This window comes from Babylonia areolata, chromosome 15 (assembly GCF_041734735.1).
Source record: "Babylonia areolata isolate BAREFJ2019XMU chromosome 15, ASM4173473v1, whole genome shotgun sequence".
In the NCBI taxonomy this organism is placed as follows: Eukaryota; Metazoa; Mollusca; class Gastropoda; order Neogastropoda; family Buccinidae; genus Babylonia; species Babylonia areolata.
The window spans coordinates 12,209,025-12,223,550 of NC_134890.1; the positions used below are offsets into that span (position 1 = coordinate 12,209,025).

Sequence of the window (14,526 nt, forward strand, 5' to 3'; positions counted from 1 at the left end):
ATACAACTCAGCCATTTTTGGCTTTTTATGCCCCTTCAGATTTACTCCTTTACATTGTTGGTCAGGACGTTGACTAGCTCAGTCATTTTATGCCCCTTCAGATTTACTCCTTTACATTGTTGGTCAGGACGTTGACTAGCTCAGTCATTTTATCCATCAAAGTCATATTATTTAGTTTTTGTCAATAACTCGTGTTCATCTATGAGATTCTTCAAAGTATTTATACTAGGTGCATGTTTGATATTGTTGGTAAATTTGTTCCAATAATTTGTTACTCTGTTACTAAATGTAAACTTTCTGAGATTTGTTCTGGAATACTGTTTAAATATTTTGTCTGTAGCCTACTGTTTCTTGTAGTGTCTACCGTTGGAGTACAAAAAAGCATGCTTTGTTTACATTGTCAAACCCATTTAATATTTTGTACGTCTGCATCAAGCCCCCTCTCCAGATGTAAAACAAAATACATTTATACCTTTAATCTTTATACATATTTTTAAATCGATAAAAAGAAAATAATATAGAGTCTTGTGTCAACTGCATGCACAACTGCAGAACTGCAAACTGCGGAGTTAGAAGTTCCGGTTTGCTCGGCGAAGAGTTGGGAAGCCGCGGTATGTTAAAACATAATTGCGCTTTTTCTTTCTTATGCTCCATATTTTGGTCGTTCAGATTTATGTTACGGACCACCAGCTTCTCTTCTTGATTTTCATAGTCACTGCAGGAACACTTAACACTATAAAAAAAAAAAGAATATTCGATAAACGCTGAAAGGAATATCATTTCACATCATATCTTCTTCTTCTTTCCCTTGACTACCGCCTTCATCATTGTGAAGATTCTGTAGACTATAAGGGGGGCTTGCGTGTTTTTGAGGTTTCCTGAGGCAGAGGTTGCTGGGCCAGGGGATGGGGGGCGAGGGGGGGAGGTGTTTGTGGGGGTGGGGTGGGGAGGTGATTAGATTCGGGATTTGAAGCCTTCCAGGGTTGGGCTGAGGGCAATCTCAGCAGGAAGGCTGTACCAGTTGGCTATAGTTCGGGGAAAGAAAGATTTTTGTCTGTACAGCGTCCTGCAGCTGGAGAGATGGTACGCTGCTGGGTGTGATCCTTGGGTCCCCATGGATGCTGAAGGATTTTGAGAGGGCTTGTGGAATGTGTAGATGATAAGACCGCCGCTGTGGAACTTATAAAAGTTAACCAGTCTTGCCTTTCTCCTTCGCTCTTTGAGGGGGGACCACTGAAGAGTCTCCATCATGTCTTGCACACTGGATGTTTTCCTGTGTCGATGGGTCGCCCAGCGAGCAGCCCGGCATTGTACTGCCTCAAGTTTCTTATTGTCCTTCTCTGTATAGGGGTCCCACACAGAGCTGGCATACTCCAGGGTTGGGCGCACCAGTGTTTGGTAGGCTTGCTGTTTGATGCGCTGGGAGCCTACTTTCAGATTCCGTCTCAGTAGGCCTAAGGTCTTGTTGGCTCGGTTGGAGACATTGGAGATGTTGGGGGGTCCATCTAAGGTCAGAAGTGATGGTGATGCCGAGGTATTTTGATTTGCTGACTACATCAAGGGTGTGGCCACGAAAGGTGTACTCTGATGGTAGGGGGTCTCTCTTCCGGCTCACTCGCAGTGTCTGACATTTGTCTGGATGGAAGCCACTTCTGCTCCCATTCTACGAGGCAATCGAGATCCTTTTGTAGGGCTTGCTGGTCGCTGGTGGAGGAGATGGTTTTGTGGCACAGAGTATCATCAGCAAAGAGACGAGCAGTGGAGGACAGTCCAGTCGGCATGTCGTTGATGTAGAGCAGGAACAGGCAAGGCCCAAGAAGAGAGCCTTGAGGAACTCCAGATTCTACAGGAACAGGACTGGAAGTGGTTCCATCCACCACTACAGACTGCTGTCTGTCTGATAGGAACTTCCTGATCCAGTCAGGCCTTGAGGGAAAATGATAAGAAAATAAGTAGAATAAGATTCAAAAGTAGATAAATGGACAAGTAATTGAAAATATGGATTGATAAATGACAGTTGTCGGTTGTGAAGTTTCAGAACCAGTGTTTCTATTTCCATTCTAGTTATCAGTTTAATGCCCGTTTGTATATCATATAATATAATATCATATATCAAGTGTCACTTCTTTTGGCTTTGTCAGTAAATTTCTCTAGCCATAAGCGCTCACATAAACAGTCCACAGAAAATTCCCAATGTTCAGGCAAAAGGCTGATAAAGCCTAAAAGCTGTGACGTTGATATAATATGAATATCACACTCGCTGAGTCGTGAAGTAGCATTCGCGTGGCAGTGCCATAAACCACCGAATGATGCATCAGTATTTACAGGACCTTTTAACTCATTACGGACACACAAAAATACCAGGCATGCATCAGTCATTACAGAATTACCAGAAGTTGGCCGTATTTAGAATGGATCAAATAAGACGGTTGGTCAGGGACAGATCTGATCGACCACCTCCAGTGTCATCTGTACTTGTCGGTTGTGAACTTTCAGAACCAGGGTTTCCATTTCCATTCTAGTTATCAGTTTAATGCCCGTTTGTATGTTTTTCTTTAATTGAAAAACGTATGACAACAATTTAGTTTGTAATTATTGGCTTAAGTTAATGCACTAAAACCAAGTGAGCATTATCTGAAGGCTCTGTGAATTTTTACAGCTGTCCAGATTTGTAGCTCTATGTACTATTACAGAAAATTAAACCGCCATGTGCCAGTAGGGTAGGTATGGGTAACTGCGAACAGTGTGTAATTGTGAACAGTTTGGATACCACCCCACTTAAAAGCATTCTTAACGGTTGCATTTCACAATTTAACGTCTGCTTCGACCTTTTTATAATCGTAATAGACTAATACCTTAATGAATATCTATTTCCAAGAACCAGTCAAACATCAGCTATTTCAGGCTGTTTCTGTGCTCTCCTTTTTGTGCACCACTGCCAACCAAGATAACAAACGTGCTCTTGAAATTCTAAAATCAAGGGAAGCAGGTTGTAGGACTTGAACTTTGACATAGTTTTTAATAGTTGATTTGAATGGATTTGTTGAATGTGCATTACCAGTGCTGGGAGAATTTAAGAAAGCATATTGGTGACAGATCAGAATGTCAGTTTTGACAGGAATCTGCAAAATAGTGTCGTTTGTAGTTAGACCATAGGATATTTTGATGTGAATCTATTTCATTTAGTATTTGCGAACGATGCTGCCCAGTTACTGAGCACACTAAAAAATGTGTGTTTGTGTGGGGTGTGTGTGTTTAAATGCCTGTTTGTGTGCATGTGTGACCAAAACCAACACTGCAACAGTCTGGTGTGATGTTCCAATATATAATATGTTTAATGAGTTAAAGACCTGTTTCTGTTTTTATTGTCTGCATGTACCCAAAGCCATCATTTGCAGTTTGACTTGCCTGTTTGCATTTACTCTCAGGACCCCCTGCTGTTTCAGTGAATGAGCAGACGAACTTTTCCTGGTGCAACCAGTCATAGAAAGCCTTCAAAACATTGTGTGTCAAGGTTCTTGCTTTTCAGAGTTTTCCAGTTCTTGTTTCTCTCTTTGAAAATCTTTGGGAACCTTTTAAAGTTAAAAAAAAGAAGAAAAGATTAAATCAAACCATGTTCCTTATAGCCCAGCTGACCACAAAATGGCCATTATAGGGCCTTTTTTAAAATTTGTTTATTTGTTCATTCAGGAAACCACTTTATTAGCAGTACATAAGTATCCCATCCTGATGATAATGATATCAATAATCTTGCAGACGATACATCATCCCATGTGACCAATGAATTCAAGAAACATGCTGCGTGGAAAAGCTGCTTTGATTCGCAACATCAAATCACGAGGCACTTCAGAGCGGCTGCCATGTGCCTACAGCCATCGCCAGTGCACTCAGACACGCCTGGAGAACTATGACTATTGCCTGAAGCATATCCTGGAAGACAAGAACAGTCCGTTCAAACAGTGCAGCTTCACGGCACCAAAAACCAACAGAAGATGCACAAATGCTGCACCCAAATCAGATCGAAAAGAAGGGTATTATTTTCTTATTTTCAGTATGATAATTTGCTGTATGAGATTGTGTAATGTATCACACAGTTAGTTTGTGTGTGCACAAACTTCAGTTAATCTGTTGATACACTGCAGTTTTAGTGAGGGAGGAAAAGAGAGAGTGAAAAGATAAATTAATTGATGTGCTCTGACTGACTGACTGACTGACTGACTGCCCATTATGCCTTCTGGCAGTTTACTGAAGTATGGAATTTGGGAGGGAGAGGGGGGAAAACAAACTTACAAAGCATGATTGAAAAGGTGATAGGTCTAGGTGACGTTCAGACCGACGAACACAAATATGTGTAATGAAAAGTGTTACTGTCAAACGGCTGACTGTGAAGCACTGTCAGTTGTAGTCATTCATATACTGGAAATGATCTCCATGAGAGAAAAACAGATACTGATTTCTGCTCTCTGACAGTGAATTGGACATCAACCAACTTCCATGTGAAAAAAACAACGAAACATTTGGTTCATTTTGATCAAATCAACTGGACATTTAAACATTTAGCATTCCCTGGCATAAACAACATCCCTTTATCGCTCACTCCATTACTTATGCATCTTTTTTACCCACCCACACCCAAAAGGTGAAAGAGACTGACTGCATTAGAACCTGTTAAAGTTTAGAAAATGTGTATTTTCAGCAGGCTCTGTTTGTTACCCAAAGAAGTGCAAAAGACTCACTTTGCAATAAGGTTTGTTAACAAAAACATGCACTTTCAGCAGGTCCTGTTTGTTTCTCACACAAAAAAGTGCAAGAGACTCACTTTGCAATAATGTCTGTTAACAAAAATAGATGCTTTCAGAAGGCTCTTTTAACTCACTCCGGATGAATAGTTTTCTCCTTTACTTTCTCCTGCACACGACTCATTTGTTAGGGTTAGGGAAAAAATCACAAAAAATATAAAACACAAAGTAACTGAATCAAACTCCCTGTACTTGACCCACTGACTTCTCTTCTAATGTGTGTACGCCCACCCCCGTCCCTCTCTTCACAGCCCTCAGAAGCTGAGTCACTGTCAGTACCTTCTTGCTGGTAGCTTTCTTCACTGCAGATACTTATTCAATGTCTTCATCATCCTCGTTGATGTCAAAATCTTCAGTTTAAGCATTTCAATCACTTCAGCAGCTGTAAAAAACTGCTGTCGTGATCTAGTTTGCTCAAAAAATTTCCACTTGTATCGCCTGTGACACCACTTTCGATTCGTATGCAGATTCGCTTGTCATGTGGGGTACGAAGGTCAACGGCTGGCCAGTGAGTGTATAGTAACGGAAATCTCACGAAGAAACTTTCCATTTGACCCTTGACACATTCGCAATACTCGGTGTAGTTGGATTTTTATGCTTCCCCAAGAGGAAAACGTGGACAAATTTTTGATTGTTGAAACCGCTATAGCGTTCCGTCGTCCGGAACGCTACCTTATGTCAGGAATGCTATAGCGTTCCATCGTCCGGAGTGAGTTAAAAAAAAGTTCTAGATACTGTCTTTGCAATAAAATCAGTTTCATGAAATGTGCAATATCAGCAGGTTCTGTTTGGAACACGCCAAGCGTATCGTGCTTTCCCGGCAGCGAGCGGGTCGGAAACAGCGCGCCAAGGAAACGGCAGAAACGCTGTTGGAGGAACTGGCCATGTCCAGTGCTGCAGCCTTGGACGCCTCTAACGATACAAAGCGCCTCAGACGGCCAGTGGACAGCATTGCCAGTAAAGCGCTAGGTAAGACATGTAGAAGACTAGCTGTCTGAACCTACTTGAGTTTGCGTGCATGCATGTTGTGAGAGACGGAGAGGAATCATGCTTAAAAATGAAGTTTGTTTTATAATGCTGTACATATATATATTTTTTTTAGATGTCTGTGTTTGTGCAATCTTGCTTAAAAGTGTTTTTTTTTCTAATGCTGTGCACATATATATATTTTTAAGATGTTTGTGTTTGTGCAATCATGCTTAAAAATGAATTTGGTGTCATATACTGTACCATGTCAAACTGATGCAAACTAGGCCTATTGGTTTGCTCTGCTTGGCCAAATTTCGCGCGGCTAACAGTGAAAAGATGGGCCCACCGCTCTCAGCCAATCAAACGCCTCTAAAAACTATAAGCGCTTAATCATTCCCTTTGGCCAAGGCTCTCCACGCCATCTTGTCAGGTTTACGCTCTGTCTCGTCTTACGCTTTTTTCGGCTGTTCAGCGTATCCTTTTGGCCTTATTTTGTTGCATGCGGCTTGTGTTTATTGTATTCTTACATTCTGTGTACTCGATTCGACTCGGCACCCTCGATTCGTTCGATTTTTTCTGCCTCTAAGTCGATCCTGTCTTTCCTTTCTCTGTTGGGGGTCGGATTTTCGCTGGGTGCCTAAGCGCGGGTTCCATGCCTCGTGTGCCATACCACGAAGGCAGGGAATCATGATGCTGGGATTGAGACTCGGTAAGAGACTCTCCCAGGCCCGGAGCTCATGATTCCTCCCGATACGGACCGCGGCGATGCGTCGTTAGACGCTGATCGCGGAGGCGACGTTCGTACCAGTAAAACGGTCATGAAGGGGACCGGGGGGAAAGAGGTACTAGCGTCGCCTCCCGAGGTGTCCCAGCGCGAGGCAGGGAGAGGGGGGAATGGCAAGTCATCTCCGTGCTGTGGGGACTCGCAGCTAGGCGCGGACTCCCGAGGGGAGGCCGCGCCCGGCCATTACCCGGGTCCCCACTCGGAGACGGCCCTCACGTGCCCCATTGTTGTTCCCCCTCCTCCCTTCTCTGTCGACCCCCCTCCCCCACCTCCTTTTGGGGGGGGAGAAAAATTTGGTTCCGGGGGGGGATCTCTACTTTGCCCACCCCGGGCCAAGCCACCCCAGTCTCCCCACGGGAGGGGATTCGGGGCGCGTGGCAACCTGCTCTGCAGGTCTTCCCGCTATCCGGCCGGTCTCCCCTGCTGGGGGAGGCCCGTGCGTGTCAGGCGGTTCCGGGCAGTCAGCCCGCTCGTCTTCGGGCGGGACTGACACCCAAGTCGGACTTGACCTCCCTCCGACTTGGCCAGGTTGTTCCCTTCATGGAGGTCAATGCACCAGTGACCCTTGGGGTTTGGGTCACAGTATGGCTGGTGCCCACGGGTAGTTACCCCCATTCTACCCGTACTGGGGCGCATCTAGGATGCACACTGGGTTGCCGGGAGCACCAAGGGCCAGCCCCTTGTCCGCTCCCCACCGGACCCAACCCAGCACATCTCACAGGGTGACACACACAGCCCCGACAAGTGGGATCGACTTCTTGTCGGTCAGGTCGAGTTCCTCGACCAATATTGCCACTCTGTCCACAAATCGGGCCTCTGTCAACCCACAGGTGACCACCACGGTCACAACGGCCTCCTTGTCAGGACCGACGGCTGCTCAGGGGCCCTACTCGGCCCGGCGGAGCCGGCAGTCCCCACCTGCCCAGCCCTCGGTCCTACAGTGAGATGAGTGGGTGTTTGTCCCCACACAGCACTCGTGGGTCACTCTTGCATCCAGGGACGCCCTCTCTGAAAAGGTGTGGCACCCACCATCCCAAGCATGGTTGGACCTACGGTCCACACGCTCCCCACCCGCTTCAGGTGTCAAGGACATAACAGTGGCGGCCATGGTCCCGGCTCGGGATCGTCCCAGCTCATCCCGATGGGCTGACCACAGCTCACAGGACGCCCCAGTGGGTACATCCACTTGGGATGGCACCCAGCAGGGGATGGACTGCGAACAAGAGTGGGAGCCCCTGTCTTCGGATGAGGACGAACAAGCAGATGAGCACTCTTCGCCCACATCCCAGGGGGGACAGATTGAGCCCGTGCCTCCCTAGGGACCAGCCTGAACCAAACCCGGACTTTGCCGAGCTCGAACTGACCCTCCCCAATAGGGCCACGTATGCCGAAGCAGTCCCTCAGGCTACTTTGTTACCTTTGACCCTCCTTACGCCATGTGACTCTAACTCCAGAACCACAAGGCAACTCAGAGTGCCAGAAATGGTGCAGGTATGGCTTATTAAGTCAGCCCGCACTGTCAGGGGTGCTGCTTCCATCCCTCCTCTAGGCAGGGAGTCCCTCTCTGCCCCGGGCGCCTTTTCCCCGGGAAAGTTTCTTAAAGATTCCTACAAGGGAGGGTTGTGGTCCTGGTACACGCAGGACCACCCTGCCTACAGCGGAGCAGAGCCCTCCGCACAGGACAGGATGTTGGTCTCACAGCGCACCACCTTCCCCACTTCAGCTAACCTATCCTTTAAAACGTTAGCAGAGTGGGACAAATTGGCCCGCCGCTGCCCCCTCGAGGTTTCCACGGCGTACACCTTCGACACGTTCCTTCACAGGGCCAATGACCTGTGCGAACAGTGTCCAGTTAATCAGGACAAGGGGTCTCCTTCCTCTGTCCCGCCGGGCCTCTTCACCGACCAGAGGTTACACGCTTTTGGCAATAGGGTAGCATCTGGTCTCACGGCAGCTGCAGACACAGCTACCAGCCTTCACTTCAATACTGTGCTAGCGCGGCGTGATGCCATTTTCAGCCTCTCTAACATTCCTGTGGAGGAGAGGGCTGCCCTGCGGTCCATCCCAGCACAGCAGCACTCCCTCTTCGGCCAGTTCCCGCTCCATTTTGTCAGCCACAGGGCAGAGACAAACAGGGAGGTGGCCTCATATTTGGCCCACACCTCTCATGGGCTCCAGGGTTCTATGCCATTGAAGAGACTGGCCACCAGGGCCCCTCCATATACCACGCCGCCTGTCAAGGCAGCGTGTGCCGAATCAGTGGCAGAGGAATAAACCACCTTAGGTCTGTCCAAGCCGACCGGCCATGCCCAAGGCCAGAAGGCAGCACCCCCAATGACTGGGCCCCGATTCAGCACCGCCAGTCGTTCAGCCCCTCCAAGTAGGAAACTTGTCCCGGCATGCACATCAGTGGTGTGCTCTGGGACTCAACGACGGGATTATGTCGGTGCTAGAGTCGGGGTACATGCTGTCTTGGGTGGAGGATCTCCCCCCTCTAAAGATCCACTCTTCCTCCTTAGGTGCCCAGCTCAACGGAGCAGGAGAACGTCCTAGAAAAAGAGATATCGCACCCACTCCTCATGGGGCTATATCTCAACTCTCGGACCCAGGCCCCGGTTTTTACGGCTGGTTGTTGGTGATTCCAAAGGTCTCGGGAGGGTGGAGACCAGTTTTGGACTTGTCCCCCCTCAACAAATTCCTCCCCAAAATCAAACTCAAGATGGACACACAGGCACAGATTCGGGAGACCATCCAACAAGGTGATTGGCCTACCTCTATCGATCTGGAAGATGCTTATTTTCATATACTCATCCATTCGGCATCCCGTCGGTACCTGAGGTTCGTGTGGAGGGACAAGGGGATCCAGTTCCCGGCCCTCCCATTTGGTCTGTCCCTTGCCCCTTTCCTGTCTACCAAGGTGGTGCGGGAATTGGTGTCCATCGTCCGCTCGGAATCCATTTGTCTCTGTGTGTACCTGGACGACTTGCTTATCCTGGCCCAGTCGCAGGCCCGGTGCCTGAGTCATACGGCCAGACTTCTAGACCTTTGCTCCCAACTGGGCTTCCTCATGGACCAGCAGATATGCGATCTGTCCCCATGTCAGTCCTTCCACTTCTTAGGGATGAGATTCGACATGCGGTCTATGATAGTCTCTCTGGCGCCAGATCACTGGTACCGTCTGGCAGGCCTCCTCAGCCACTGGCGCCACTCCTCCCAAGATACAGCGCAGACACTTTCTTCCCTCTTGGTCATGATGGAGTCCACGGCACCTCTCATTCCCCTGGACAGGGTTCTCAAGCGCCCTCTCCAGAGGGTACTGAGGTTACGCCAGTCCCAGAGCACTCAGCCATGGGATACCCAGATATGTCTGGGCGAGTGGTTCCTCGAGGTGACATCAGAGTGGTTAATCACCCCCTTTGGACACAGGGGGTGCCCTTAGCCCCACCTGCTCTTCAGGTGGCACTCTTCACAGACGCCTCCTCCCTGGGCTGGGGAGCCCACATGGACTCACTCTATGCAGCAGGGACTTGGTCCCCGGAGGAGCGCCTATGCCACATCAATGTTCTGGAACTGGAGGCAGTTCGCAGGACTCTCCTGCACTTCATGGGGGAGGCCACTGGCAAGACCATCCGCTTGTTCACGGACAAGACGACGGTCGCATGTTATGTGAACAAATGGGGGGGGCGCACTCGGCAGACCTCTCAATGCGGACTGAGGCTCTCCTCCGTTTGGTGCCACAGCAAGGGCATTGCACTTTCAGCGAGACACTGAGCAGGAAAAACCAACTTCTTGGCAGATGCTCTTAGCAGGCCCAAGAGTGTCATGCGCACAGAGTGCACCCTGGACAAGGACAGCCTTCAGGGGGTGTGGGAACAGTGGTTTCGGCCGATGGTGGACCTTGTTCAACAAGAGACTTCCCACTTCCGTGTCTTCGGTTGCCGACCCAGAAGCGTGGGCAGTGGATGCTCTCTCTCTAGATTGGAGCAGTCTGATTGCCTCCGCGTTTCCTCCCTTTCCAATTCTGTCCAAGGTGATACGGAAAGACAGATTGGAACACCCGCAGCCGATCCTCATTGCGCCGAAATGGCCAGCCCAGACCTGGTTTCCGGACCTTCAGTCCCTGACACATGTTCCCACCCCTGGAACTTGAAACCAAATCTCATCTGCTGAGGCAGCCTCACTCGGGCACTCCGCATTCCAATCCTCAACTGCTCCACCAGCACGCATGGCTGCTGTGCGGTCGGAACTGTCAGCATCACCATTGAAGTCCTCGACCCCTCGGTCGGCCTCTGTGTCGGCTGTGCTGACCCAGGGGTCTGCCTCCTCTGACCTCCTCTCCATAGTCACCAGAGCAAGGAGGCAGGGAATGGAGACTTTGTATGACTTTCGCTGGAAGATATGGTTGCGGTGGTGTACAGCTCAGGGCATTACCCCTACGAACCTTACGAGCATGCAGCTGGCCAACTTTCTGGCTCTCTGCTCCTCGGTTCATCCTGTCTGCTAGTTCTGTGCCAGGGTACAGGTCTGCCTTCTGTACCACAATGCAAACAGCTAGGTGGTTCCGCCTTTGAAGTGGATTGCCTGCTCAGAGAGGTGGCTAGGGGTGCCCCTCTGAAGGAAGCTAGAGACCCCAGAAGAGTGCCCCTCTGGGACTTGTTCCTGGTGCTGGATTTCATTCGAAAACAGCCCTTCCTACCCATTGGGGACTATTCCTGTTGACATCCTCACCCTCAAGACCACTTTCCTTCTGTGGCTGGCCACAGGCAGTCGTAGAAGTGAGCTGCACGGGCTTAGTGAAATGCCACAAGATCTGGCCTTCCACAGAGATGGTTCCATCACTATTCGTTTCCTTCCAGAGTTTCTGGCTAAGAACCAAGACCCTGAGGTTCCTTCCCCCTCTCCGAGGGTCAGACCTTTGTCTGATATTCTTGCCCAAGATGATGAGGATAGGCACCTGTCCTGTTCGGTGTCTCAAATATTATTGGGATAGGTCTCGCCATAGGCGTTCTTCTCAGAGGGGTCTGCTCATCTCCCTCAATGAGAATTACAAGAAAGACATCGCTGCAGGCACCATTTCCCGCCAGGTTTCCCAAGTCATTCGTAGAGCCTACTCTCATGCACACAGGGATATCAGCTGTCTTCATCCCAGGGCACACGAAGTGCGGGCCATAGCTACTTCGGCTGCCTTCCAGCACTCAGTGCCAACGCAGCATGTCTTGGAGGCAGCCTTCTGGCCGTCTGAGAATCCCTTCATCAACTTCTACCTCAGGAATTTCCGTATGACCAGGGCTGACGGTTCCAAGGGGATTTCCTTTGTCGCGGCTAACACTGCCGTCTCAGTTACAAGGGCTCCCCATATGAACCAGTAGGCGTTGCCCGCCTCCATTTGCTTTAAATTCTGCATCAGTTTGACATGGTACAGTATATGACACCAAAAGGAGGAGTTTGTATTATACTCCATGTTTGGTGTTAAATATACTTACCATGTCAAACTCGAATGCCCGCCCATCCGTCCCCGCGTCTCCGCCGTGGTTCTCATGGGGCATTTTTGTTCATGGCCACGGAATGATTAAGCGCTTATAGTTTTTAGAGGCGTTTGATTGGCTGAGAGCGGTGGGCCCATCTTTTCACTGTTAGCCGCGCGAAATTTGGCCAAGCAGAGCAAACCAATAGGCCTAGTTTGCATCAGTTTGACATGGTAAGTATATTTAACACCAAACATGGAGTATAATACAAACTCCTCCTTTTTGTGTTATAATGCTGTACATATATATTTTTTCAAATGTGTGTGCCTAGGTGTTCTTATGCTTACATTTTATGTGATTCTTAATGTATGTGAATAAGCAGACACAGAAATGTCCCCTGTTAGGGATAAATAAAGTGATATCATATGTAGTTATGCGCTGTTAACACAAAATGGTGTGCTGTGTGGAAACCCGGGCACGACGGGCGCAATAGCCGAGTGGTTAAAGCGTTGGACTGTCACTCTGAGAGTCCCGGGTTCGAATCACGGTGACGGCGCCTGGTGGGTAAAGGGTGGAGATTTTGACGATCTCCCAGGTCAACATATGTGCAGACCTGCTAGTGCCTGAACCCCCTTCATGTGTATATGCAAGCAGAAGATAAAATACGCACGTTAAAGATCCTGTAATCCATGTCAGCGTTCGGTGGGTTATAGAAACAAGAACATACTCAGCATGCACACCCCCGAAAACGGAGTATGGCTGCCTACATGGCGGGGTAAAAACGGTCATACACGTAAAAGCCCACTCGTGTGCATACGAGTGAATGTGGGAGTTGCAGCCCACGAACGCAGAAGAAGAAGAAGAAGAAGAAACCTGGGCACTTTCAGTATTCTATAAGTAATATCTCCATCTTTTGGAAATTCTGTGCTACAAATTTCCTCAATCTGTTGCCCTTTTTATTTGTGGTTTTTCCCTTTTTTTGTCATATTCCTTTCTACTTAACCCTTCCACTGCCAGAGAAATAAGATTTAAGTGAAATCTATTTGTCAGGGTTTTTCCCCCCCAAACGGGTATATATTTTTGAAAAATTCTGTGCTGTTTGTTATTGGAGAAAGACCCATAAAAGTATACATTATCTGAAAGGTAAATGAATAAAGAATACAAAACACATGATCTTTTCCAATTTTATATGTTTTTAGTGACATGCTGTTGTTTTGAAATCAATGTTTTGTTTTTTGTCACATATTCAACTTGTTCATTACAAACATTAGTCAGGTAATTTGCACTAAAATATCATATTTTCTGGACAAATGGATAATATGTGTGCACACAAATTATACTAGAACAACCACACACAAAAAAGAGACGGATACACAAAGCATTGTGACTGCTCGAAGTGATAACATGGATGTGAGGCCACATCCCCTTGGTCTCCACCCCCCACCTCTTCAGCCCTCTCACACGGTCACTTTATCCAGTTCTCATTAGACCGTGCTGGCTGAGTGCCAAGAAAATCGCTCACACTGTGTCCTGCTAATAATTAGGTCACTATCTGTTGTCTGCTGCAGCTGTACAGCTGGCATTACTCACTGAAAGTCATACCTTGGCGTATCTTCATTGCTCCCTTCATTTTCTATCAAATCGTTCGATAAAAGTTCATCGCTGTCTTCTCCTTTGAATTTACGCTTCAATTTGTTCTGAGCATCAGCTAAAGAAAGCAATCTTGGTTGATTTAGTGCACCATGATGGCATGCCTTGAGCGTGGTGCCCGACATTTTGTTGAGCGATCGAGGAGAGGAGCCCGACAAACACTGCGGCAGTAACCCAACCAAAACTGTTATACCTTTGTCATATTTTCATATTAGCTGCATATTTGAACTTATTCAATTATTGAAGCTGCGAATCCTGTAATTTTAGAATGTAGTAGTCCCAAGTCTGAACATATTTACTGAGCTATTTTTCATTCATTTTTGTTCTGTTTTTTGAAATATGAAGGTTTGTTTGATGATTTCAGAGTATGGGAGCTCCAGTGACTCTGACACAGAGGTACCATCAGTTGATCAAGCTTGGCGAAGAGATAACGACAGTGACGCTGAAAGTATCGACAGCGAACAAGAGGACCCACTCAAGTAAGGACTACCCATCTATCCACCACCTCAAAATGCTAACCTTTCACTCAGTGACTGCATGGTGTATCATGATTGGCAGCTACCTTATAAAGCATTGGTGTGTGTTTCCAGCATGCCCTCTTCATGAATAGTGCAAATCTTTAACGGGCAGACAATAATTGTCAGCAGCTGAGTGATACATGTGAACACATGAGTGTTCTTTGTGTGCATGTGTATAGTAAGCATGTGTGCAGTTGGCGTGTGTGTGAGAGACATTGAGCTTTAATTCAGGTGTATTTCTTTCAAAGAACAGTTTTTGTTTTGGGGTTTTGTTTTTGTTTTTTGTTCTCTTTTTTAATCAGGTAAGTTTTCAACTTGTTAAAAAGTCCTAAGATTTGAGA

General features: G+C 47.7%; 1 protein-coding gene across 3 annotated transcripts in view; it reads left to right on the top strand.

Moving 5' to 3' along the window:
* LOC143290434 (KAT8 regulatory NSL complex subunit 2-like) overlaps positions 1 to 14,526 on the top strand; it is a 20,837-nt gene continuing 6,311 nt past the window's right edge. The window contains exons 1-4 of one of the 3 annotated variants that reach the window (XM_076599863.1): positions 1 to 60; positions 3,757 to 4,031; positions 5,578 to 5,768; positions 14,032 to 14,146. In XM_076599863.1, coding sequence (XP_076455978.1) covers positions 3,781 to 4,031; positions 5,578 to 5,768; positions 14,032 to 14,146 — 557 coding nt within the window. In that variant the 5' untranslated portion in view covers positions 1 to 60; positions 3,757 to 3,780. Of the gene's footprint in view, positions 61 to 542; positions 612 to 3,756; positions 4,032 to 5,577; positions 5,769 to 14,031; positions 14,147 to 14,526 lie in introns of those variants that run through there. The other 2 variants (XM_076599862.1, XM_076599864.1) reach the window with 2 other exon arrangements.